This window comes from Takifugu flavidus, chromosome 7, assembly GCF_003711565.1.
Source record: "Takifugu flavidus isolate HTHZ2018 chromosome 7, ASM371156v2, whole genome shotgun sequence".
NCBI classification, from domain to species: domain Eukaryota; kingdom Metazoa; phylum Chordata; class Actinopteri; order Tetraodontiformes; family Tetraodontidae; genus Takifugu; species Takifugu flavidus.
The window spans coordinates 11,720,779-11,745,491 of NC_079526.1; the positions used below are offsets into that span (position 1 = coordinate 11,720,779).

At 44.2% G+C, this 24,713-nt stretch overlaps 3 protein-coding genes across 13 annotated transcripts; 2 read left to right on the forward strand and 1 right to left on the reverse strand.

The window, feature by feature from the left end:
• Window positions 1-98: 98 nt before the first annotated feature.
• LOC130528974 (interleukin-12 receptor subunit beta-1-like) lies at window positions 99-7,262 on the reverse strand. 6 transcript variants are annotated; one of them, XM_057038842.1, is made up of 14 exons: window positions 7,105-7,223; window positions 5,539-5,727; window positions 5,250-5,440; window positions 4,524-4,644; window positions 3,792-3,958; window positions 3,555-3,697; window positions 3,434-3,467; window positions 3,211-3,333; window positions 2,883-2,959; window positions 2,495-2,723; window positions 2,263-2,388; window positions 2,087-2,183; window positions 1,595-1,750; window positions 1,298-1,444 (listed from the first exon to the last, which is right to left on the reverse strand). In XM_057038842.1, exons 4-13 carry the CDS (start codon window positions 4,586-4,588, stop codon window positions 1,714-1,716), a joined length of 1,098 nt encoding a protein of 365 aa, XP_056894822.1. In that variant the 5' UTR covers window positions 4,589-4,644; window positions 5,250-5,440; window positions 5,539-5,727; window positions 7,105-7,223; the 3' UTR covers window positions 1,298-1,444; window positions 1,595-1,713. The 6 variants fall into 6 exon arrangements, with proteins under 6 accessions (XP_056894825.1, XP_056894822.1, XP_056894821.1 ...); XM_057038841.1 differs by having other exon boundaries at window positions 5,250-5,727; XM_057038843.1 differs by having other exon boundaries at window positions 4,453-4,644; window positions 5,250-5,727.
• A 1,307-nt stretch (window positions 7,263-8,569) lies between these two features.
• On the forward strand, window positions 8,570-13,011 carry klhl26 (kelch-like family member 26). 3 transcript variants are annotated; one of them, XM_057037940.1, is made up of 4 exons: window positions 8,573-8,827; window positions 8,892-9,043; window positions 10,097-10,279; window positions 10,457-13,011. In XM_057037940.1, the coding sequence occupies exons 3-4, from the start codon at window positions 10,098-10,100 to the stop codon at window positions 12,036-12,038; spliced, it is 1,764 nt and encodes a 587-aa protein (XP_056893920.1). In that variant the 5' UTR covers window positions 8,573-8,827; window positions 8,892-9,043; window position 10,097; the 3' UTR covers window positions 12,039-13,011. The 3 variants fall into 3 exon arrangements, with proteins under 3 accessions (XP_056893921.1, XP_056893920.1, XP_056893919.1); XM_057037939.1 differs by lacking the exon at window positions 8,892-9,043; XM_057037941.1 differs by lacking the exons at window positions 8,892-9,043; window positions 10,097-10,279 and having other exon boundaries at window positions 8,570-8,827.
• Window positions 13,012-13,255: 244 nt separating this feature from the next.
• Window positions 13,256-24,713, forward strand: crtc1b (CREB regulated transcription coactivator 1b). 4 transcript variants are annotated; one of them, XM_057037935.1, is made up of 14 exons: window positions 13,256-13,423; window positions 14,766-14,882; window positions 15,392-15,517; window positions 15,739-15,800; window positions 15,922-16,016; window positions 16,433-16,518; window positions 16,599-16,642; window positions 16,966-17,189; window positions 17,277-17,428; window positions 17,567-17,806; window positions 18,019-18,105; window positions 19,175-19,261; window positions 19,346-19,520; window positions 20,098-24,713. In XM_057037935.1, the coding sequence occupies exons 1-14, from the start codon at window positions 13,298-13,300 to the stop codon at window positions 20,307-20,309; spliced, it is 1,833 nt and encodes a 610-aa protein (XP_056893915.1). In that variant the 5' UTR covers window positions 13,256-13,297; the 3' UTR covers window positions 20,310-24,713. The 4 variants fall into 4 exon arrangements, with proteins under 4 accessions (XP_056893915.1, XP_056893916.1, XP_056893917.1 ...); XM_057037936.1 differs by having other exon boundaries at window positions 16,448-16,518; XM_057037937.1 differs by lacking the exon at window positions 18,019-18,105.

Sequence of the window (24,713 nt, forward strand, 5' to 3'; positions counted from 1 at the left end):
TCCGCAACTTTTCCGTATTGTAATATTTAAACATAGAGATTTTCGTGATAAGACCACTTAAAACTATTTGTGTTGAAGACACTTCTGTCCATCAAGTATTAACTTTATCATATTTTAATTTTAATTTATTATTTATAGTATTTCAGGATTCACTGAAATGACACAATGTGTGTCAGAAAAACCGCACGTTATACTTTAGATGACGTTTCTTAGAATGTCTCACATACTGAGCCATCAGCGATTTCCCATGTACAAGCCACCATTTTTTTTAAAAAAAGATCATGTTTTTTGCAACCACTTCCTGTCACACGTTCTGAAACAGTGCCCCCCCCCCCCCCACCACACACACACACAGACACACACACTCACACTCTCTCTTCCTTGTATTTCTATGTTTGTGAGGATTTTCATACGTTTCCTTACTAAGGGTGTTTTGGGCACTCACACACACACACTCAACCTCAAAAAGGTGAGAAGAACCCCAACTAGCCAAATTTGTTTCACTGTAAATCTGCCTTCCCATCAAACACGAGGCCATTCTTGTATATCAGCCTTTCGATCTCGTGGTCCAGATCAGTCCTTGCATCTCTGGAGCCCTTCCTTGTCTGAGCTGTACAATCCAAGTGCTCATCTCCATAGTCTTCTGACGTCCTCAAACCGGCGTTGTCATCGTCCGTGTCCTCGTCCTTGTCCTCATACCAGTGGCCTCTGAACAGCCTCTCTTCTGCATTCTCTGTGGTTGACTTGCCCTCCGGCTGCATTTGATACAGTATCAGCTCGTCCACCTCCTCTGGCCTTTCCAGCGTTTTCTGCAACGCAACACACCGGAAAAAGTGACATTTGAGAACACAAATGTGATTTTGTGCTGTTCTACAACATGGTGACCACTGAATAAGAAGAATACAGGTAAATTCCAGGGTAAATTTCCCTCATCCAGTTTTAGAAAACAAACAAACAGGCAAAAAAGATTGGTTCTCACCTGGTTCTGTGCCTGATAATGAGTGAAATCCAGAATGACGGGCTTCGGCACAGGAGGAAAGATTTTTTGCTTGATTCTGAATTTAAGATCAGAGGAGACGTGTGAGATGTGCAGGTCCAGCGTGCGCAGCGTAGCTTGATAAATGGGTCACTTACTGCCTCAGCATGCAGGTGCACATTGTTGAGATCAGAAACATCACAAACAGCCCACTCAGGACCCACAGCAGCACTAGATGGGGGGACATTTGTGGTGGGGTTATAAAGTTGTTCCAGTCACAGATCAGGGCATTGAGGTCATCGAGGTCATTACCGGTCACGTGGCTCTCCGGCAGAGTGTTGACGATGCGAAAAACCCGAGGACCCTCCCCGGCCCCCGTTGCTGCCGCCAGGCTGATGTTGTATTTTGACCCAGGTGTCAAGTTCTCAAAGCGGTGTTCCGTTACAGATGCGGACACGTTGTAGCACACTGAGAAAACGAGCATTAAAATGTCAACACACCCATAAATTGTAAATCCGGTCAAGGAACTAAAGAAAGATGCAAATTTGGTTTCTTCCCTTCTGATACACAAATTAGATCATTTTGCAAAATAACTGCGATGAAAATGAGACATTGCACCTTCGTCTTTTTCCTCCGAGTTGATTTTAATACTGCAGAGCCTGTAGTGAGAGAGGAAACCACGAAGGCTCTCGATGGGAATCGTTTTCCAAGACAGGCTGACAGAGTTGGAGAGTTCGTCAAAAACCCTGAAGTCCAGAGGTTCTGAGAGCGGAACTGAAAAAAAGTGGAACAACAACGGAGTAACCCTCCGTCCGTGGCCTTCGCATCTACATGATGACAGGAGTTATCAATCCAAAAAAGATGCTTTTATATTAACACGAGCATCGCTCTCATTCAGTTAAAGCAAGGTTTTTAAAAGTACAAAACATATTTGTTAGATTTGAGGTCCATCACAGGACCATCCATTAGTCTTTCCTTGCTGTTAGCCTGCGCTTGCTGTTAGCCTCCTGCTAAAGGGGAACGTCTCCACAAAGGACAGCTTTGTTTTGACGTTGATTTTGAATAAATCCACCTCCACATCAACACAGCGATGAGTGAATATTGACTCACCTCCCTCTTTGTGATAAAAAACACACATTATCTGTCCGAGGCTTCCTGCCGGGACATCTATGTTCAAAGTAAAGGTAGTAAATGTAATCCTTCATCGCTACAACAGAGAGAGCAAAACATTTGTTAATTTGATAACCCAAATGTGTCGATGACTGGGTACAAACTGCACTGCTTACTTTCATTTTTATTTCTCTTTGTTGAAGTGATAACTTCAGCCGGCCTCCAGTCTCCATCCTGAAACTCGTACAGCTCCAGGCAGTGTCTCTTTTCCAGTTTCTTACCCAGTTGAGTACTGTCACAGGCTGGTTAAAAAGAACAGCAGCAACAGCTGAAAATGGCCAAATGTGCATCCTGCAGGATTAATGCACACAATCCCCGACGAGCACGCATGCACGCACGTGCACTCACTTTTTAAATCCACTTTTTCTATCTGCCCTACCGATGCCACTGCCGTGGGAGAAACCCCCACTGCGTTTTTGGCAATTACAGAGATGTTGACGGCAGAGTAGGACACATAAGTGGTGAAGTGGGTCCCTTGGGTGCGATGGTGCACCTGCTTGCAGGGGCATCTATGGGAGGATTGAGTGTCTGTGATGCTGTAGGTCACTCCTGTGACTGATGCTGCCTGAAACATGGGCTGGGAATCAGAACACGACAAACATGTCATCATCAAGTGCCACCGTAGCTGAGAGAAATGGTGGATTTTGGAGCTGCCGCTCGCTCGCTTACTTAACATTTTGCGACCGCTCTGTGTGTTGGTGTCAAGCAGCAACTCGTTTTCCCGTCACCGACTTACCATCCATGTCAGCCTCAACTTTCGGGAGCCATTGACAACCTTTGTTTCTATGGAGACCACGGGTTGCTGATGCAGCTCTGCAATAGACACAGACAAAGGTCTCTGTTTTATAGTCCCTATACTATTTATGCTGCACCTCTTTGTTTGATATTTACTAGTTAGGCTGGTTTATGGCGTGAAGAATGGATAATTCTCTTTCTATAAGTGGGAGGTTTTACTTCCTGTTTCATTTTGTAGATGTCAGATAGTAATGAGTGAAGAAGTAGTGAGTAACAGGATAGTATTCACACGGCTGACCATGTTCCAAACTCCAAAATTGTGAGCTCACCTGCGGGAACAGTCACAACCGGAGACCAGTCGCTCCACAGCGGGTTCAGGACCCGAATGGATCGATGTCTGATTTGGATCTGGTAGGCTGTGTGCTTCAGGAGATTCTCAACTGTCATCTGGTCTGTGCAGATCAAAAAAATCAGATGAGGATAGCTCCTCTCAGGATGTGCGCCAAGGCTGAATTTTCTTTCTTTCCACACACACAACATGAGACTGCTCACATGTTGAATTTATGAGGCTGGTGTTGGCCATTCTCTGCAACAGAAAACAAAACGGTTAATCAAAATAAATGTGTGACTTTTCCCCTGGTTGATTTGAATTTGGGGACAAAAAATGCCTCACTGTTTCCCATGTTTCCGCGAGGCGTTCATGTACTCGGAAGCGGACTTCGGCTAAAGCTGGATGATCCTGTGCAGCTGTCCAGCCCAAGATCAGGTCGCCTTTTAACCAGGACATGCTAACATTTCTCGGTACATCATATTTTACTGTAGAGCGAAGCCAAAAAGAATATTTGTTTTATGCATACAGTTGTCTGCATTTTTTTACTTATGGAAAAATGGTGGAAATGTGCGTCAGCACCTGTGTGGTGGAGTGTAACAGATTTCTTGTTTGACTGGCAGCTGGAGTTTCCAACACGAGCCTCCACCCAGACGTCCACAGGCCTATTTAAGATCACTTCGTCTTCATTCAACGTGACACAGGAGGCCCCAACTTCACAAGATTCTTTCAGGTAGCCTTTTCCAATGCTTGAAGATGAGAAGAAAAGGAGTGAGACAGAGGACAAAATCACATTGGCTGAGGTTTTCCCGATGCATGTGCACGTCTGAGGACGTTACCATAAAGTCATATTTCCAATAAATACTGGCAGGTCTGTAACGGTTTGGACAGTGACTTATTTATTAAGTTATTCATTTATTCGATCAAGGGGGGACATCAATAAAATTTCCTTTTACAGATTGACAACCAGAAGACTGCGGAGGTTAAAGCTCAGATACTATAGAGCTGATATCCAGAAGCTGTCAGTTACATTACAAAGTATGCAGCAAACAAACTGTGTCCAAGACAAAAGAGAGATAATAATAACAACTCAAAAAGATAAATAAGTGAATAAAGAAATAGCAATAGTGAGCAGCGAAGCCAGGGGAGAAGGAGCTCTCGGGGGTGAAACTGCAGCAAAGCAAAGTCCAATTCTTGTGGTAGATGTGACTCATTGATTGTAGGATTTGGCAAGTATGCTTACGTGTAAAGGATCAAATAGCATCGCTGTCTGAACAGCCACAGACCCGACCATGTGTACGTAGACCCACTCACTCAAAGACGACCTTGTACGTCACATTGCTTTCAGTTGTATTCGCGTTCCATTCGCAGTAAATCATATGGTTTGTTATATTTCTGAAGCACAGAGGACTCAATGGAGGCTCACATGTCGACCCTGAAACGAAATGAAAAAAGGCCTTAGCGAGATGTGTTACACGGATCTGGGGTATTTTCTTTTTACAGCTTCAGCAGGAAACTAGAGCAGCTGGTTTGACCTTTACGATTCACGTCAGAGCAATTTTCATTTTGGCTGAAAACCACTTGTATGTTAAAGAGGCAAAAAAGGTAACGTGTCCTTGGTAGCGCTTAAAGAAACATCATCTACACGCCGCCTGTGTTTTCACACGCCGTTGTGTGTTAATGGAAACCACACCATGCTGATAAGATAACCAACACCTTGTGGCTAATTCAATTTTTACAGTGTGAAATTTCACTTTCACAATCATTTTCTGTAGCTTCTGTCTTCCATACTGTTTATTTCAGCTTAAAAAAAATCTTGCTATTTAAAAATGTCAGATCCATTTCAGAAAATTCATAAATATATTGTTACCAAATGTTTGATTTCTATATAGTGCGTAGTTCTTCAAAACAGTGGCACGAGGATATAGTGTTTTTGTCAAATCGGATGTGATTTATTTAGTTCAGACAACATAAAGGCCTTATTTTGTGCTGCTCAAGTCTTCGCCGGCGTAACCATTACACGATCTTTGGTGCACTCACATCAAATTTGTGACTGGCCAGAAAAATAGGGCCCAAATCTTCTTCATCATTCAGTCACTGAGTGCTCATGGACATTCTGGCAATGCATTGTGGTTGCTGCATGTGCCTTGCAGACGTATGCACTGCATTTGTGGCATCACGCTCACATCTCATGGCGTTTACACTGCGGCGCCACCTGTTTTGCCACCACACTGTCGAGGGTTAGATCTTATTGCTCGTTCTTGCTTTTTTACCACCACTGCAGCAACAGTAACAAATGGTGTTGGTGACTATGAGTAAGGGGCTCTACCATCAATTTCCCCAGCCTCCTAGAAGGGCTATCTGCTCCTTCCAGGTTTTCCCCTCCTTCTGAACAACAAAGGCTCATCATCCTGACACCTCTAGGTCGGCAGGCCCGAGATCATGCTCCTGAAGGAGTGTGTGTCCATTGTAGAGGCAAAAGCCCGCACGGTGAGGAAGGCACAAAGCAATATGTTTCCTGGAATTGCAAGGTTTTATTATAGGAAATCACATAGAATTAAAGTGAACACCCAATAATATTCATCAATCAACAATAATCTCAATCAATCATTATTTCAGCACCACGATGACAACCTGATTTCCAATTACATTAAACAGCGACAACATGCACGAGACGACATGTAGCTACATTTAAACTTTACCACATCTATAATACATATATTAAGTATGTAAGTCTTCCATTATCTCCATAAATTTCCAGCTCATATTAGCCAAAACAAGTTTAACTTGCTCGGTCCATGAAGCCCTGTCGTCTGTTCCAGGAACACCCTCTTACCATGGTTCTCAAAAACACTGTCAGCAGGTTTCCCTGCACACATCTGCATGCTGTGCATTTCTGTGTGGCTGTAGGACTTGAATGGCGAAAAATGTCATTTCTGACAGTTATGTAAAGGTTCCGTTTTTACAGGGTTTGCACAGTTGTTATTGCCTTTCACTGATTCATTTGGTTTGATAAGGAAACACCACAGGTACAAACATTAAAGTGCAACTATTTTGTGGTTTTGGTTGTTCTGGGGGGAAAAAGTCAATGAACAAGATTAAGAAAAAAAGAGGGGTGTTACGTCAGTAAGAGTGAGCTGAGTGATCATAAAGTCAGTTTGAGGTCTTCTTGTGGTCACTGAGCGTGGTGGTGCAGGAGCACAGCTCTCACGTCTGTAAAACTTTTACAATGTTTTTACAAGTTACAAGAGTTTTCCAACCAAGTGCCACGTAATTTAATGCCTACTTCTGCTAAAACAAATAAAGAGAATTTGAAGCCGTTTACTTCATAGCCTACTTCTAACCAAGGTGGGGAAAAAACCAAGATAGCTCCAGGCAGCATCTTCCCCATAAATCCATTCCAGCAGACAGCTGATTAAGATGGTGCTTTCTTCCTGTCTATTCTTCTTTGAATCTCCATTAAGGCCCATATTACATTATTTGAAATGAAAGATGCTTTGGACTCAATGCTAAAAGCAACATCACTAGACAGCTTCTTGTGGCTTTGTGGGACCTGGCTGGTTCAGGAATCTTGGATTCTTTAAAACTGTACTTAATTCTCTTCTTTTGAAAAAAAAAAAGGTAATGGCCCGTTGGAATGCTCCAGCTTTGGGCCCATCAGTCCCAAACTGTGGTATCAAACTGTAGTCAAAAGTCTAATCTAGACGAGGGGACACCAAGCTGCCCTCATCAAAGAGCGCTTGGCTTCTGATCATATCTGCCAATTACTGCATCTTTTTGAAGCAGAACCGTCTCTGGAGCACCCATCTGCTATCCTCTCCCTGGATTTATTTTGGTCGGTCTTCTTCTCAAATGAAGAATTGTTTTAAAAAGGAAGAATTTCACATCACTGTACCTTTGCTGAACGTAGTAATGAAGAGGACCACAACAGTGCATCCATGCAGCGGCGCCACCGCTTCACAGCTTCCATGAGATGTCATTGAAATGTCTTCATAGATTATTCTTGACCTGCAGTGTCAGAATGTGTGTCGTTTCCTGTCTCTCTGCTTTAAAAGCACAAGTGTGGAGGGGGGGGGATTAGACTCACCTTACCAGCACCGACAGTCATAACAACCATTACGAAACTGCAACTCTTTTAAGTTTTTTTTCCCCAGAAACAGTTTCGTTGACTGCAGCCTGTTTCACAGAAAAGCACGAGGTTATAGACAATGTTTCCCTCGTCATCCTTGTTATTAATACTGATTTGATTAAATATAAGATATGAATTTAAATCAAAGGACATGTTCCAATCCTTAAAAATGATTTTATAAAAAGAGAATGAACCCAAAACAAAACAAAAAAACACCTAAAAAGAAAACATTTCTGTTTGATTTAGGACAAGTGTTTCAGTATTTGTTAGTTCTTCTGAGTCACCAAAGGTTAGAAAATACCCTTTTTATTTCATTTTAATGTATCTAAATCAATATGCTGCCATAAAATAAAATACTTCTAACCCTAACCCTAAGTTTACAGTTGAAAAAAGAAAATATTCAGTGGTTTTCCTTACATAAATTAGTTGTAAATGATGTTGGTTATGCATAAAACATCTATCCAGCCTTTTACTCATACTGGGTGATTAGTACTTCTGCAATCATGTGCATGTTTCTATGGCAGTGTGAATTGAACTCTCAACGTATGTATTTCATGGTAAACCCATGTTATAACATCGTAATAATAATGTCATAACATTAAAACTCTGGAAACCCTGGTAGACTTTTTCACCCAGTTAGTTCAACAAGTATTTATCCTTAAACTCTGATTACTGTTATATCAGTCTGTAACGCATTTCCCCATTACACACTGTAATTGATTTCATGTATTACAATAAAATATCCTCTGAAGTTGTAAGCTTGTGTATCACTGACATTTGCTCAGTGCTTCATGTCACCTAATCTGAAGGGAATATAAAGTGAATAGTATAATTTATGAGGGGATTTAAAACAAGGTGTCTGCATCTTAGCTCTGCAGAAAAATGGGCATGTCCAGCCATGTCCATCTGTGTTTAATGTAAGAAAAAAAATATTGCCAAGGTTTTTAAGCTGTTTGACTAATGGGATGCCTTCACATCAAATCTGTGTTCTACTTGCAGATGCCTTTAACGTGGGCTTCCTCTTTTTACATCCTTATTTACTTCCCAGATCTCATTTATACACTTTCATAACAAATCACTTGCATTTTCGAATATACAATTACTCTCCCTCTGACATGCACACGCCGTTTCATCTTTAAAGGTGGTTCCGGCTTACTCTTCTAAGAAGAAAGAGAGGAAGAGGAAGAGGTATTTATGTGGCTCTGTAGAAATGCCTCAGCTGCGCCCTCGGGTGGTCAAAACATGCAGGTGTCGCCGGTACATCATTGATTCGGGCGGGGGAGAGGTACGAGCCCCCAGCAGGTTCTTCGGTCCCTCGGCTGTCTTCCGCACCAGTCTAAATCATAGAATCGTAACATACACTACAGACAATGATCGGGTTTTTGATCCCCCTGTAACACTGATGAAAATGTCATATGCGTATTGCCCTGTGTTAGAAGATGGCGGAGTCAGATGGTGTGGATTTCGCTTCGGATCAGCCACGGAACAGGTGAGTAACGCCGGCTGAGGATGTGGTGTGACCGTGTATGAAACTTCGGGTCTCACCCCTGCAGGCTCGGTTCGCCCTTACGGGGTGTAACGAGGCCGGTGCTGGGCTTGAGGAAAGAGCGGGGAGCCGTGCTGGGCCTCCGGGCGAACACCGGCGTTAGGGGCAGCAGCGTGACAATGGAAGGGTGTAGCAGCGGTCCTGCAAGAACTAAAGAATGTTCGTGGAATAAGTTGTGTTCTTTTCACAGCAGATCTGTCTTGTGCTATTACAACGTTTCGCTTTAAAGTCATGCTGTATGTTACACTGTCGACGCAATAACGCGGACCGTAAACGCACCATTAGCGTCCATCAACCTCGGCTGCGCGTTAAAGAACCACGAAAGTAAACCGGAGTCGAGTTTTAAGGAAATTATTAACTAGATTTCAGCTGAACGTCTGTTTGCCCGTCGTAACACTCCTTAATGTTTTTAGTAAATCTCAAAATGCGTTCCGACCTGGATAAACCTCGAGACTGAAGCTAATGGTTCAGTTTGTGCGCATCTGATGTTATAGTTTAACCTAAAGGATACAAATAAAAGCTGATTTGCCACTAAAATAGTGTAGTGGGAACAATCACAGGTGTCACAACATGCTGGACGCCAGATAGATGCACAACACAGCTGTGGCAGGTAAATAAAACCCCAGCCCAAGTGTTTTCCTTCCATGAACGTTCCAATATTATGCATTAAGAGAAATTTCTCCGTTATTTTACAATGTTGTGTTTTGCTTTTTTTTGCTGAATATTTTGCGTCAAACTGGCTTGCTCTAATTAAGTTCTGTCTTAGTCTTTCTACCATTTTATATCATAACAACAGGCCTTAAGCAGATTAAGTTTTTTTTTAAAATGTCATTGCCCCATTTATCTGCATGTTAGATCATCAGACCAACTGTAATATACAGTTTATGTTATTCTATCCTCAATTTTATTTCCAAATATGTGCAGCACTGACAAGGGTAAACGGAGTGACGTCATTTGTTGTCATTAATGTTTCTCCTTGGTGTGCAGATGCACGCTCACTCTACACGCTACAGATTCTGTTTTACCTTCTGATTGTAGATGATTTGATCAAATTTCCATCGCAGGACCGCTGAGAGTGTCTTGCATTAGCAAAATACATTAGACCACATTTTAATACTCCTGGGCTTCAGTTTGCTTGGCTGGAATATTACAGCCCCTGGCAGTACAGCTATATCAAAGAACTGGATCAACACTGGGTCTCTTTCTTTCCAGTATGGCTAACAAGAATAGCACCCTGCGCTGTACATTTTCAGCCCCCAGCCACAGCGCCACCCTCCTTCAGGGCTTGTCTGTCTTGCGAGCTCAGGGCCAACTGCTCGACGTTGTGCTGGCAATCAACGAGGAGCGTTTCCAAGTCCATAGAGCCGTGCTGGCCGCCTGTAGCGATTACTTCAGGTTAGACTGACACTTCCTGTTACCCTTTTACACCTTAAGTTGAGTTTATAGCTTCAGCATGGAAAGCAGGTTTGGGAAGGGACTGTTGAAAATGCAACATTTTAACCTCTGAAAATGGGTTAAACGGACCCCTGGCGTTTTTTAAGAGATAATGTTTCTAATCATCCTGTGTTACAGAGCGATGTTTACCGGAGGGATGAGGGAGTCGCAGCAAGACACCATTGAGCTGAAAGGGTTGTCTGCCCGTGGACTCAAACACATTATCGACTTTGCCTACAGCTCAGAGGTCACGCTAGACCTGGACTGTATTCAGGACGTCCTCGGGGCGGCCGTATTTCTCCAGATGGTCCCAGTCGTGGAGCTCTGTGAGGAGTTCCTCAAGTCGGCAATGAGCGTGGAGACCTGCCTAAACATCGGTCAGATGGCCACCACCTTCAGTCTGTCTTCCCTCAAAGAGTCAGTGGACGCCTTCACCTTCCGCCACTTCCTCCAGATAGCGGAGGAGGAGGACTTCCTGCACATTCCCATGGAGCGTCTTGTGTTCTTCTTGGAGAGCAACAAACTGAAGAACTGCAGCGAAATCGAACTCTTCCACGCCGCGATCAGGTGGCTCCAGCACGACGAGTCGCGCCGGGCCAGAGCCAGCAGCGTTCTGTGTCACGTGCGCTTCCCGCTCATGCGCTCCTCTGAGTTGGTCGACAGTGTCCAGACAGTGGACATCATGGTGGAGGATGTGCTTTGTCGCCAGTATCTCCTCGAAGCCTTCAACTATCACATTCTTCCCTTCCGACAGCATGACATGCAGTCCCCGCGCACGCTCATACGCTCTGACGTGGTGTCCCTCATCACATTTGGCGGCACGCCGTACACCGATAACGACCGCACAGTGAGCACCAAGGTGTACCACCTCCCTGACATCACTTCCCGCCAGTTCAAAGAGGTGACGGAGATGGAGGTGGGGTGCAGCCACGCCTGCGTGGCCGCGCTTGACAACTTTGTGTACGTGGTCGGGGGACAACATTTGCAGTACCGCAGCGGCGAGGGCGCCGTAGACAGCTGTTACCGTTACGACCCGCATCTGAACCAGTGGCTGCGCATTCAGCCCATGCAGGAGGCGCGAATCCAGTTTCAGCTCCACATGCTCCGTGGTCAGCTGTATGCCACGGGGGGGCGGAACAGATCCGGCAGCCTGTCGTCTGTGGAGCGCTACTGCCCGAAGAAGAACGAATGGACATTTGTGGAGCCCTTAAAACGCAGGGTTTGGGGTCACGCGGGGACCCCCTGTGGAGAAAAGCTGTACGTCTCCGGGGGCTACGGCGTCTCCCTGGACGACAAGAAAACTCTGCACTGCTACGACCCCGTGTCGGACCAGTGGGAATTCAGAGCGCCCATGAATGAACCCAGAGTGCTGCACGCCATGATCCACACAGGGGAGCGGGTGTACGCCTTAGGGGGCCGCATGGACCACGTGGACCGTTGCTTTGATGTACTCGCAGTCGAATATTACGTCCCGGAGCGGGACCAGTGGACCACCGTCAGTCCTATGAGAGCGGGGCAGTCTGAGGCCGGCTGCTGCTTACTGGAGCGGAAGATTTACATCGTGGGAGGCTACAACTGGCACCTGAATAATGTCACGAGCATCGTGCAGGTGTACAACACGGAGACGGATGAGTGGGAGAGGGATTTGCACTTTCCCGAGTCCTTCGCCGGCATCGCCTGTACGCCAATCATCCTCCCACAGAACGCCGCACAGCGCTAACCACCGGACCTCTGAGTGGTTCTCTTTTTCTACCTGCTGTGTTTTTTGTCATGCCAGCGCGAAGTTGGGGAGCCGAACACTGTAAGCTTTGATTGAAGGACAAATCTGGTTTTATCAAGCACATTTTAAATTTGGGATTCTTTTTCCTTCGTCTCTTAATGTCAGGAGATTTTGGTGCTGAGGCATTATGTTAATGTGTTGGTTTTCACAGGTTTACTGGAATTTTCACCTTTTATAGACTGAATTTTAATTTGTGTCTTGGATACCAACTTTATTTACAGAGCTTTCTCTTTAAGGAAGGCTAATTATAATTCCATTAAGGGCTTCATTTTAACACGGCACATTCTTAAAGATTTGTTTATTTGATTCTATGTTTCCAATATTGGATACACCTTAATGTCAGACATTGTGATTGTAATGTGAGTTTTAAGATTCTGTAATATAAATGTTTTTAATCACAGATAAATATGAAAGTATTAATATTTTATTGCAACTCTATCAACAAACCTCATCAATGCACAGTAATTATTGCACTATCATTTACAAATAGCATGGGTCTGTTCCGGCAGCTGCATAAGTGTTAAATGTGCGTTCACTAAAATCTTAAGTGTGCTGCATTACGTCTAATTCTTTTAATTCTTATACTTTATGTATATTCTGAATTCTTAATAGTCTCCTAAAACAAGCTGCTGTTCAATAGCTTGTCTTCGACTGCAATGCTGCACATTTGACAGACCTCTAATTCTGCTGCTGGAGGGAGAGGAGCGATTATCGTGTTTAAGGAAGAATTATTTTTAAATTCTTCCTGTTTTAAAACTGTCTCCTGTTTGCCTTAGTGTGTACACATGCTATTTGCCCATTGAAAAGCACACGCTATCATGTTCAAGTGCAATATAAGCCGCTTTTAGTCCAAGAAGAATGTAGATGTTTGTGTGTCTCATGTATGTTCTTTATTAAACACAAATACCTTCCATGGGGTGTTTTTTTAAAAAATTATTATTATTGTAAGATGTATTTCCACAATCTAAGATGTATTGTTTTTTAAAAGGTCCCTTCTAAATTTAGGTTTAATTGAATTTGTTTTGTTTATGAATTCATTAGTTCCAAATTCTACATTTTAAAAGAAATGAAATACATATTTGGGTTAAACGTGTTAGACCATTCGTCTTATTTTGGCGACGTCGTCCGTGCGTGATGACGACACCAGGAGGCCCCTGCGTCACGTGCAACGTAACATTCCATTGAGAAGACGGGGAAAGATGGCGTCCTCTAACAATCCTCGCAAATTTAGCGAAAAAATCGCACTGCATAACCAGAAACAAGCAGAGGAGACTGCTGCGTTCGAAGAAGTGATGAAGGACCTGAACGTCACAAGGGCTGCCCGGGTAAGACCCGCATTCCCCGGCTAATTTCATTTGGTTGCTACGTTGTTTGGAAGCTAATGAACGCTACGGCTATAACGTCAAATCCGAACCTCGGCATGCCAGCGTAAGTTAATGTTGACGTCCTTGACCACATCTCTTTAACGCCCCCTCAGCCCCAAATTACGCGTTTTACTCAGCATGTAAACAAAAGCGGGCGCCCATAGCTGCACTAAGCTAACGCATCATCTCAGGTGGCTGCAGCTGTGAGCGATGCACCTGCTACCCCTGGACCAGCACATCAGCGTGCACATCTGTTCAAGCTCAAGTCTTTTTCTCCCCCTAATGTTGTGTTTGAATAATAGAGGCCAGAAGCGAAGAAATAAAGGTGGTAAAAGTGAGAAACGATCTGGAATTATTAACAGGGCTCCGGATGAGAGCGGCTCCTCCAGCTGTTCCCCCTCCCCGTGTTGCCCTGGTTGGTAACTCCTGCTCGGAAGCGCAGTAATTCCCCCTTCTGCTGATTATTATTACAAATAATTGGCAGCAATGCATGTTTAAAAAAAAACAAAAAAAAGTTGATTACTGGATTAAAATACCGAGAATCAGAATTCCTTCTCTAATATTAATATTGGGGTATATAGTTAAAACAAGGATGTTGGTGCCATATTTACGATAATTTCTCAGACTTTGCAGGGAAATATAGCATTTTTTGTGTTTTTGACAGCTTTTTTACTCTACACTACTGTAAGGATTAACCAAAGAAAACCTTGACTGGTAGTCATTAAAACCAGAAAAGTCATCATTTATCAATCTGTTGCCACTTAAATGTTTAGGCGGATTAGATTTTTGATCGACTGATGAAACATTACATTTTTGGGAGACCTTTTGGCTTCATTTTGGGCTCCCACTGCTGGAAAGGATGACCGCACGCCCTGTGATACGCTGACAGTCGTTCTTTACTGATGTGGCCAGTTTTTGGCTCATGCTAGGTCTTTTTTTTTTAATTTTCACCTGCATATCAACCCATTGCATTTCTCTGGAATGTTGTCAGTCCTCCCACAGTTTATTCCCTGTAAAAACGTTGGCACGCTGCGGAAAATAGGATGGAGTTCACAACAGCCGCGGTCAGAAATCATTCACGTCAGCTGACTTTTTTTTTTCCTTCTGTCTCCTCCATCCTGAAGATGTTGTTTGCCTTTTAATTGTTTGCCAGAAGCCAATTTGCCTGTCTCGTTGTCTGTCATCTGTCCACCCATCTCACGTCCTCTTCATGGAGCGGCAGGCGTCACTCACTCTTGAGCATCACTTTTTTTTGTGGATCAGATCATTCACTCATGCTTTCATCCAATTTTACCTTGAACAGCTGCAGTTACAGAAGACCCAGTATTTGCAACTAGGGCAGAATCGTGGACAGTACTATGGAGGCTCACTGCCCAATGTCAATCAGATTGGAAATGGCAACATTGACCTGCCTTTTCAGGTGAGCCCATAGCCTCTTTCGGCTGGTAAATCAATGGTTTGTTCTCGACAATAGGTGTAATTTTCTTAGCTTTTGTTGGTCATTTAACGATTTCAAGTGTTGCTGTTTCAGAGGGGTTGGAAAATTCGATGCCGTCAGGCTGTGTTTGAGCTATAGTCTGCAGGAAAAGGCAAAAGGGAAACAACACTCTGTCAAAGGCAAAATGTATTTTCCAGCCATGTTTTAATAGCTCAGGAGCAAATAGCAACCATAACCATTCGAGGCAAAACTTTTCTACACTGCAGTGTAACGATTCGGAATACTTTGAATTATATCATTGCTTGTCATGGCTTTCCATCTTAAAATACATTTGCCAACTCAAGCATCAGTATGGGGGTTCATGGCTTGACTCATTTTAAATTGAACACATTTGCACCATTAATCCTAAAACATTATTATAACCGCTGCCTTTTTGTCGTGAGACTTTACCGTCCTGCTGTCACTCACTGCGTCTGCTGTATTAACCTTAGAACTCGGTGCTGGATACAAGTCGGACAACTAGGCACCACGGGCTGGTGGAGCGAGTGTATCGCGACCGGAATCGCATCAGCTCTCCTCATAGACGACCATTGTCAGTCGACAAACATGGACGCCAGATATCCTTTTTTGTAATTATTTTTTCCTCATCAGAGTGCACGTAGTGGAAAAAATCTGAATGAATAGAATTAACATAGATATACCGTACATGAACAAACTATGCAGTCGGGGTTATGGTTCTATATTTCTTATGTTCTCCCCAGAATTGAACCAGGAACCATAACCACGGCTTTTTTTGTTAGTCTCTCTCCTCTTTTTTATTATGCTTAACTAAATTCACATTGACAGCTGTCCTTACAGCTCAGTTTACCTCTCCCCACCACCTGACACTAGCTGGAGGAGGTAAGATTCCTTCACCACATTCACAAGTATGACGCAACACCAGACAAGTGGTACTCATCCAACACTGCAACGATGATGTTGGTATTTGTTTTGACTGATATTTGATCTCTAATGTGGACAGGACAAACTCAGACTCAGCTTTACATCAGAGTGCCATGAATCCAAAGCCCCAGGAAGTGTTTGCTGGGGGGTCGCAGGAGCTGCAGCCCAAACGAGGTAAACTCTTTGTTTCATTCTCTCACTAATGGGAAAATGAGAAAGTAGCGAATCCTGCCGGACTGAAAATTCCGATGTATCCCGTAATAAGCGATCTTTGCTTCAGGGCGCCCGGCTGTGGAAAAGTTTCATCCCTGAGCAGAGAGGAGCTGAGTTAGAGAACAGGGTGCACAGTTTACAGGATCGTTTTATGTGTGACATTCTGATTGAACCAAAACCCAGGAGGCAGTTGAGGATTCATTACTGATATCGCGCTCTGTCTGCGGGTTACTGGGCTATTTATAGACCCTCAGAAAAGTAGTGCACCGCTCTGTGTTCCTCTTGACTGGCTTGGATATTGATGACTCATTTCTTCCACTGATTTGGATTGGTATGTATTTTAGTGAGCTACTGTGTCTTGCTGTTTCACTAATCAGCACTGCTGCTAACAGTGCCTGGAACCGAAAAATCGGAATCAAACGCAGACAAAGATTCGCAGGAGCAGTCGTGGGATGACAAAAAGGTGCCTATGGTACAGCTTTGCATTCAGAATACATGTAAACAGCTTCGGAGCTGCAGTTCATGAATACGTTTTCATTGTAGGATGATTCATCGACATCCAACACATGTGAGGTCCCGGGAATCAAGTAAGATATCGTTGTAACAAGCAGCACATTGATAACAATGCAGATCCTTGGTGCTCGCTTTCCTGTCAGATCACACAGATTCTCACTCTGCTCTGGTGGAGAGCAACGCCTTTTTGATCTTTCAGAAAAATTAGTGCAGTCTGGAAATGCCTGGTGGAAGGATGTCGAGCCACCAAAGTAGCTAACGACAAATGTAGTTTTATATTCCTCCACAGCATTGTGGAGTAAAATCAGCCGAAAACTCACACACTGCCACAAATATTGCCACGAACTTTCAAGTAAGACAACGAGGAGAGCTTTACGAGCTTGTTTTTGTTTTTTAGTATTTTTCCATCACCAGACCAGGAGTTAAACCCCTCCGTGCTTCCAGCCGCGCACAACACCGGCGGTTCGCTCCCCGACCTGACCAACATCCAGTTCCCTCCTCCACTGTCCACCCCACTGGACCCCGAGGACACCGTCACCTTCCCCTCCCTCAGCTCCTCTAACAGCACAGGCAGTCTGACTACCAACCTCACCCACCTGGGCATCAGTGTGGCCAGCCATGGTAATAACGGAGAGAAAAATATATATTTTTTAAAAACATGCACTTCATGCGAGGATGTTAAATAATATTACGACTTTTATTTTGTAGGGATTCCCACTTCCTCTCAAACCACCATGACAGCAACAGCACAGCGGCGGCAACCACCCGTGGTCCCCCTCACCCTCACCTCTGACCTGACTCTTCAACAGTCCCCCCAGCAGCTTTCACCCACCCTCTCCTCACCCATTAACATCACACAGGTGAGGCTCATCTGCGCTTCATTTCAATGTTCTGTGAGTGGAATGATCAATGTTCTGCTCAGAAGTTGTGGATTATGTGGCAAATAAGGCCTGCAAACAGGATTTATGTTATTGGTACCGCCGTATTTCTCCCCTCAGGTCATGCCCGTGGAGTCGCTGACGCTGGAGCAGCAGCTGGCTCAGTACCCGTTGTTCAACCAGCTGACAGCTCAGGCTCAGGCTCAGCTGCTCAGCGAGCTGCAGAAGCAGCAGCAGGCTCTGTCACAGGGCATCCAGCTCATCACCCTACCAACTCTCGGCTCGCCCGGCACAGCCCCGGGCAGCAGCCCCTCCCCGGACAGCCAGAGCCAGACCACTGCCAGCATCAGCGTCAACTCGGTAAGAGCCTGAAGTTTAATTCACACGGTTTATTAAGATGCTTTGACAGATTTTGTGTTTATTGAGCAATAGATATTTTTTTCCAATGAGTAATATTTTTCACCCACACCCCGAACACAGTGGACAGTTCTTTACGCTGGCATCCCAGCATTAAGGGTTTGTGTGTGATGAGCATGAAGCTTAGTGCTAGCTAACATTCTTCCCTCCAACAGTACCGCAATCAGACTGGCTCACCAGCCACTCAGTCTCCAACCTCCCCAGTCTCCAATCAAGGCTTCTCCCCCGGCAGCTCGCCTCAAGTAAGGCCCCACCCACCAAGCTAGCTGCTGTTTGGGGCCCCAGGGCTTAGCACCTGGGGGAAAGCGAGTCGTAGATGAGTTGGATTGCTTTTCAGTCTCTGTTTTCAGCATCTATCTGCTTAAAAGCTGCCTTTCCACCAAGTGGTACAGTTCAGTTCGGCTCGGTGTGTTTGTAAAGGTGTCCTTCGTCGCCGTTATTAAAGCATTCTGTTGTCAGCGTTAGTTAGCGGCGCTAACATTTGAGCAATCAGCGGAAACAAGAAGGCGAGAAAAGCATACGTCAGTATGGATGAGTTTAAACTCAGAGGTAACTGAAGTGTAGCACTTGTTGGGAAAGCAGCTATATTGTCAACAGCTGCATTCTTTCATCAGCACCGTCACTGTTCACTGTATGCATGACCCCACAATAGTCTGCTGAGGGAGCCCTGGACCAGTACTCTTTAACTAATTAACATTTATTAATTATATACAATAACATGGGATTCCTAAAGGAGTAAAGATGATCCAGGCTGGTTTTCATTCACCTCTGTTGAGATGTGCAGTATGTAACGGTATAAAGGGTTCACGTTCAATCGTCCAGTTGATCACTGAACTGTTGTGAGAGGAGGTAAATAATGACATGTACACATCTTCCAAGTCTTGATTTACAGATATTTGGTCCTGTTAGCAAAGATCAGGGATGGGCAACCCAGTCCTACAACGGCCATGATCCGGCCCGGGTTTTCCTTTCTACCGGGTAGTCACCCACTAACCATTCCAGTGAGTGTTTGTGTCCCTGGTAGTTCAGAAAACCCAGCTGGGTCATGGCCTTCGCAGGACCGGGTTGTCCACCCCTGACACGGACCTTTGCGAGTGTCCACCAGGGCATTATAGTGTACATCACCGCCACAGCCCAGTCATGACTCCCATTCGCTTCGGTCTCTCACCGCAGTGTGACTGTTTCTTCATTTACCCGTTTACCCAAATTATCTGCTTAATGAGCCGAACATCAAATCGCGTGCTAGCGTTTCTCCTACCTCACGGAACTGGCTCTGAACCTTGTATCTGACTTCTCCTCCTCCTCCCACAGCACATTCCTGTGGTGGGCAGTATATTTGGGGACTCCTTCTATGATCAGCAGTTGGCTCTGAGGCAGACCAATGCCCTTTCTCATCAGGTGTGTGAGGACGGCCGCAGGTTAGAAATAACACACGTACGTCTCTCACGACTTCACGCCGAGCTTTGTTTTTGTTTTTCTCAGCTGGAGCAGTTCAATATGATAGAGAACCCCATCAGCTCCACCAGCCTGTACAATCAGTGCTCCACCCTTAATTACACACAGGCAGCCATGATGGGCCTCACCGGGAGCAGCCTGCAGGACTCGCAGCAGCTCGGCTACGGCAATCACGGCAACATCCCCAACATCATACTGACAGGTAGCAGCACCTGCAGCTCTGAAGCGGAGAGCCTGGTGACGTTTTACATTCTGCAGATATAGCAAGAATCGCAAGGTTACTTATCTTGTTGGACACGCGTGTGTTGAGTAAGACTCCTGACCAACTGTGCTGTCAGCCCACTTATGGCATTAATTATTAAATTAATTTTATTTTCATTCCCTCGTTAATAAGTCGACAGTCTGCGGGTTAGGCTATCGTTAGCAGCCTTTTTTAAAGGAGTGCTCTCCATCTTGGATCACTCACCCAGCGTACCGTCTACACCTTCACTGAGACGTGTCGAGGTGCGTCTTCACCAGTTCCACCAGTCCGACGGTGCCAGTTCGTGAACACGCTGCAGCATCACTTAATGTTTTAATGTAATTTGTCGACTGGAATGCAAGTTGTACAGGCAAACTCTTCGGCGTTACCGTGTTTTATACCTCTTTTCGATTGTTTGACTACCTCCTCTCAGTGAAGGTGAAGCATCCGAGTGTGTTTTTGAGCTGCTGGAGATGCCCCCGTCTCCCCAGGCGGCGAGTGTCTCACTTCTCTCTTTCTCCGATGTCACATATTTCAGTCACAGGGGAGTCTCCGCCGAGCCTCTCCAAAGAGCTGACCAACTCATTGGCCGGCGTCGGCGACGTCAGCTTTGATCCAGACACGCAGTTTCCTCTGGACGAGCTGAAGATCGACCCGCTGACCTTGGACGGCCTGCACATGCTCAACGACCCAGACATGGTGCTGGCAGACCCCGCCACAGAGGACACGTTCAGGATGGACAGGCTGTAATGCTGCCCTTGAGCAAACACTATCAGAAAGAGAGGGAAAAAAATACACTGACTTGGGAATGGAGAGGAACAAAGGGCAGGACGAACCCAATCCCCCGTTGCATGGTTTTCCAGCTGTCCGACCTCGCCCTCGACTCTGTGAAGCCCTTTGAAAGGATGCGCCACCAACACAGGGGGAAAAAAAGACGTCCAGGGAATGGCCTCGCCGTCACTCCGAGATCCTCAGTCTCGCTCACTTTTTTGCTAGCCTGCTGTGTTTACAGTGTACCATCACATGCCACTTATATCCCCACAAAAAATGCACATTTTACGTTTTCTTTTCTTCTCACATACAGTTTTTTTTTTTTTTTTTTCGTTTGATTAAGCGACGCTCGTGGCGGGAAGCTGCTAGGACATTCGGATAAACCGTATCATGTTAAAACGGCTGCGTCGCCCGAAAACAAGCCGAAAAAGGAGAAGCGAGCGCAGCCGTGTCGCTCGTCAGTCAGATGAATCGGTTTTTGCATCATGCCGTAATGGCTTTCTACTTCACACTCAAAGCTTTATTTTTGCAACCAAATGTTATTTTCATCTTCTACTGTACGTTTTGATGCTTTATGTACTTCTATTTATTTATCTAGTAAGATTTTATATTCCATTTCATAATTTGATGCCAAATTGCTCTCTGTAGGTATAGTGTAAAATTGCACTGATGTACTTTGTGTCTATTTATTAACATATTTATATATACGACGTGTGTGTGAGTGTGTGTGCGTGTTAACTTGGTTAACAACTGTGCAAAAACTCCCCATAGTTGCTTTTAGGTGTTCGATGTTTCGATCTCTGGCATAAGACGAGGTTAGCCCAGATTTTAAATCAGAATATCTTGAATTTTATCACACCTTCAGAAAAAAAAAAGTTTTACACTTCTTTTTTTTTCTGAGAAAAAGATCAGGTATTTCTATCTAAATAGAAGGCAGGAAAATGTCTCCAAATTATTTTACTTTGCCAACAAAAAGCCAAAATCTCCTCAGACGGAACCACAAGGGACGCCGTCTGTTTTTGTCCGTTTGTTTGTTTGTTTGTTTTTTAAAAAGCTAAAACGGTCGATATTTTCACTCGTCACTGTGAATTCACCTGATTTTGCCTTACATGAGTATTCTCCGGCTCTACTTAAGTGTCTAATGTGACGGCGTACTTTCGTAACTTGTAAAACTTTCTGTCATTTGAAAGGAACTTAGCGTTGGATCGGTGGTATTTGTGCTTATGTTGTGTAACGTTTGACAAATCAGTGTACTGTATTTTGTACCGGTACAGTTTATAGCCAGGGTTTTGGGTTTTTTTTTAACTGAAGGAGAGAAAAGGGTGGAAAAAATATCAAGCGACGTGTTTGGAAAGAGCGATTATGGGGAGGATTTTGCTCCTTCACAGGGAAGCTCTAACAAAGCTGCAGAGGGCACCAAGTTTCACAGTATTAAACCTTAAAATCGTTTAATGTTCAGCGTAAACAATCATTCAGTGAATTTTACAGACGTTGACACTGATTTTATTCTGTGTTGGGCTTTTGTCAGAGTTTCCCTGAGAGGTGTGTGGAAGTCTACCTTGAAGTTATATTTCGCTGTTCTAGTGTCCATGTACAGACGTGCTCTTCATCTGTCACCTCAAAGCGCTGTCAGGAAGATTCTCTGAACCTTCCGATGTCCTTCCCAACAAAAAAAAAACAAGGAATCACCTTTGGTTTACGACTACTCCAGTCTGCTCTGAATTCGTCCAAGGTTTTGCTTTTCTTTAACAGTGATTCCTATGCAAATGAGACAATAATACAGCCCTTAAAGGAAAAATCCACCGCTTGAATTTCAAAAAGTGCCCATTTAAAAGTGCTGAGAGAAGTTGTGGGCGCTCCGTCAGTAATTCCCAGTCAGTATTACAGCCGTTTATCTTTTATTTGCAAGTTTTGTGTGGCGCCGACATGTAAGAAAGCAGAATGGAATATGCTTTTATTTATTTGGCTCTATGCTGTAACGTTGCGGTGGTGCTTTGACAATCAATGAAACTCTACACTAAATTCTTCATCGTGTCTGTCAGTAGAAACGCACGAATCCCACATTCATGTAACCTTTTACGTTCTTCATTGGAGACGTCCCCCCGATTCAACTTTGAACTTTCTGGGTTTAATTCATGCCGAGTTGGATTTTTCCTCTAAGTGGGTGAGAGAAATGTTGGTTGAGCTTTGTGTTGGAGCCCAACTGGTGAAGTTTGAGTTTCCCCGTCACCCCGATGAACGCTCTGTACATATTGTATACGCTGAAGCAAGATGCATGACTAAACAGTCAGAACCACTAAACAAAGGCCTTTATAGCTCTGCAGGTTTCATTTGTGTAACATAACGGTATCACAGAGTCTAAACAGATGCATGTATGAGTTCCTCCAAGGTCAGAGTTAACTCGATGACTCTTACATTCTGTATATTGCTACTTTTGTGAATGATTCGAGAATGTATTTCCTGCGGCAGCGTCCTAGTTATTTGCCAAACTACCTGAGCTTTGGAGCTTGTGGGCTCTCTCTCTCTCTCTCTCTCTCTCTCCCTCCCCCTCCCCCTCTCTCTCTCCCCCTCTCTCTCTCTCTCTCTCTCTCTCTCTCATTTGAGGAATCAGACTGTTGCTCATTCCTTTTTGCTTTCTGTAGCATCTCACTACGTTCAAGTGTCGACTGTGGCGTGGAAAGAGACTGCCAGTCGGTTGGGTGGGTCCCCATCAGCGCGGTCTTGTAGGTGAAACAGCAGTTCTGGGCGGCCCATGCGTAGCCAGACTCCAGCCTTCTGAAGCGTTCTGTCTGATGCGCGCCATGATGGACGCCCTGAGTTCTCATTCACAGGAAGTTTGATCAGGTCCGGTTTCTATCCGTCATGTCAGGATTTGGACTGGGGAAAGTTTTTGTTTTTCGTATTGATTTTTTTTTTTTCCTGTGCGTGCAATGTTTCGTCCTCTGGTAGCTTCGCACTTTATTTGTGACTTCCTTGCGTCTAAAACAGGGACTGTTCTGCCTGGCGTGAATGCTGACTGTTTTGCTTCCCGATGTAAACTCCAGATCTATTTTCATGTCGAAGAAAAGATGAATTCTCTATTTTCCTTTGTGAACTCTATTCTGGCTTGTCTCGTGTTTTCTTTTAGTAAGTCAAGAATTTAGGGGATGCAAAATTAGAAAGGGCTTACACTAGCGCAGCTTGTACTGTCACGATGGAAAAGAGTGGCGTTCCGAATGTATTTCCTGTTGGTCACACCCCCCCACACGCCAAAAAGGCCCCGAATATGAGCGATTTACTGCTGCAACCTCAGAACCTCAGTCGGGATCGGTGGGGAAACCTCCAGAGTTGCTCCACAGTCAATTAGATTCAATTTTAAGGATGTATATAAAGTAAAATGTGGCTTTAAAAAAAACTAAGGAGGCCATATCGCCCGGCCCTGCGGTGCTGCAACGCTGACTTCTTAACGATAGACGGAGCGCGTCGGAATGCGTCTCCATCCCAGATATTAACCAGTCAGGCTATTTCCTTCTGCCGTTGAGACGTAGAGCTCCTCAGACTGGTCTGATCTCCTCCACAATCCCGTTTGTTCACTGGTTTTGAGCTCATGTTAGGCAGCTAATACACTCGATTTTAAGAAATTCCCGAAGAGTGATGAAACCTGAACGGTCGGACGACCATTTCTCCTCAAGCGTAAAGGTGTAGAGTCTAATTTTGAGATGAGGATCACAGGTGTTGGAGGCAGACGGGCGACTCCTGCGTTTTAAGGCTTTGAAATGAAAGTATTGCTGCTTGGTTTTTACTCACTTTCCAAGTGTTTTTGGTCCGGGGGAAAAAAATCCCTTTAATAACTCTGGGTTTTCTAAAAGCTCTCTCGGGAAAAAAAAATTGGTTTAAGTTCTTAAAGTACTTAAAGCTTATAGTGAGAATAGCATTATATCACTGTTGTCTGTAAGTTGTAGTAAAAGGTCTGTAGCTATTTATTTGTTGCCATGTGATACTTCTTTATGTGACCATTTGTTTATAAGATGAACAAAAATGTCAATTAAATTGAATGTGGAAGACAGAATTTTTTCTGCACTTAATTTGCAGATTACACTGACTTTAAACTGCTTGATGTCAGTTCTCTGTTTTTATTTTTGTTTGGTTTTTGTTTTTCTTTGTTTTTTTTTAATCACAGCATGTTGCTGTGGACTTGCATGGTCTTTCAATCCTGTTGTATATTGTCTTTGCTATCGTTTCTACTTTGTAACCTGTATTTCCAAATGCAAAATCTAAAAGATTATTTTGGATATGTGCATGCTTGTGAAACGTTCAGAATGTTGATTTCCACTAAAAGCTGTTGGGTTTGAAAAAAAAAGATACGTCTGTTACTTAAAATCAAATATATGACGTTTTACTTAA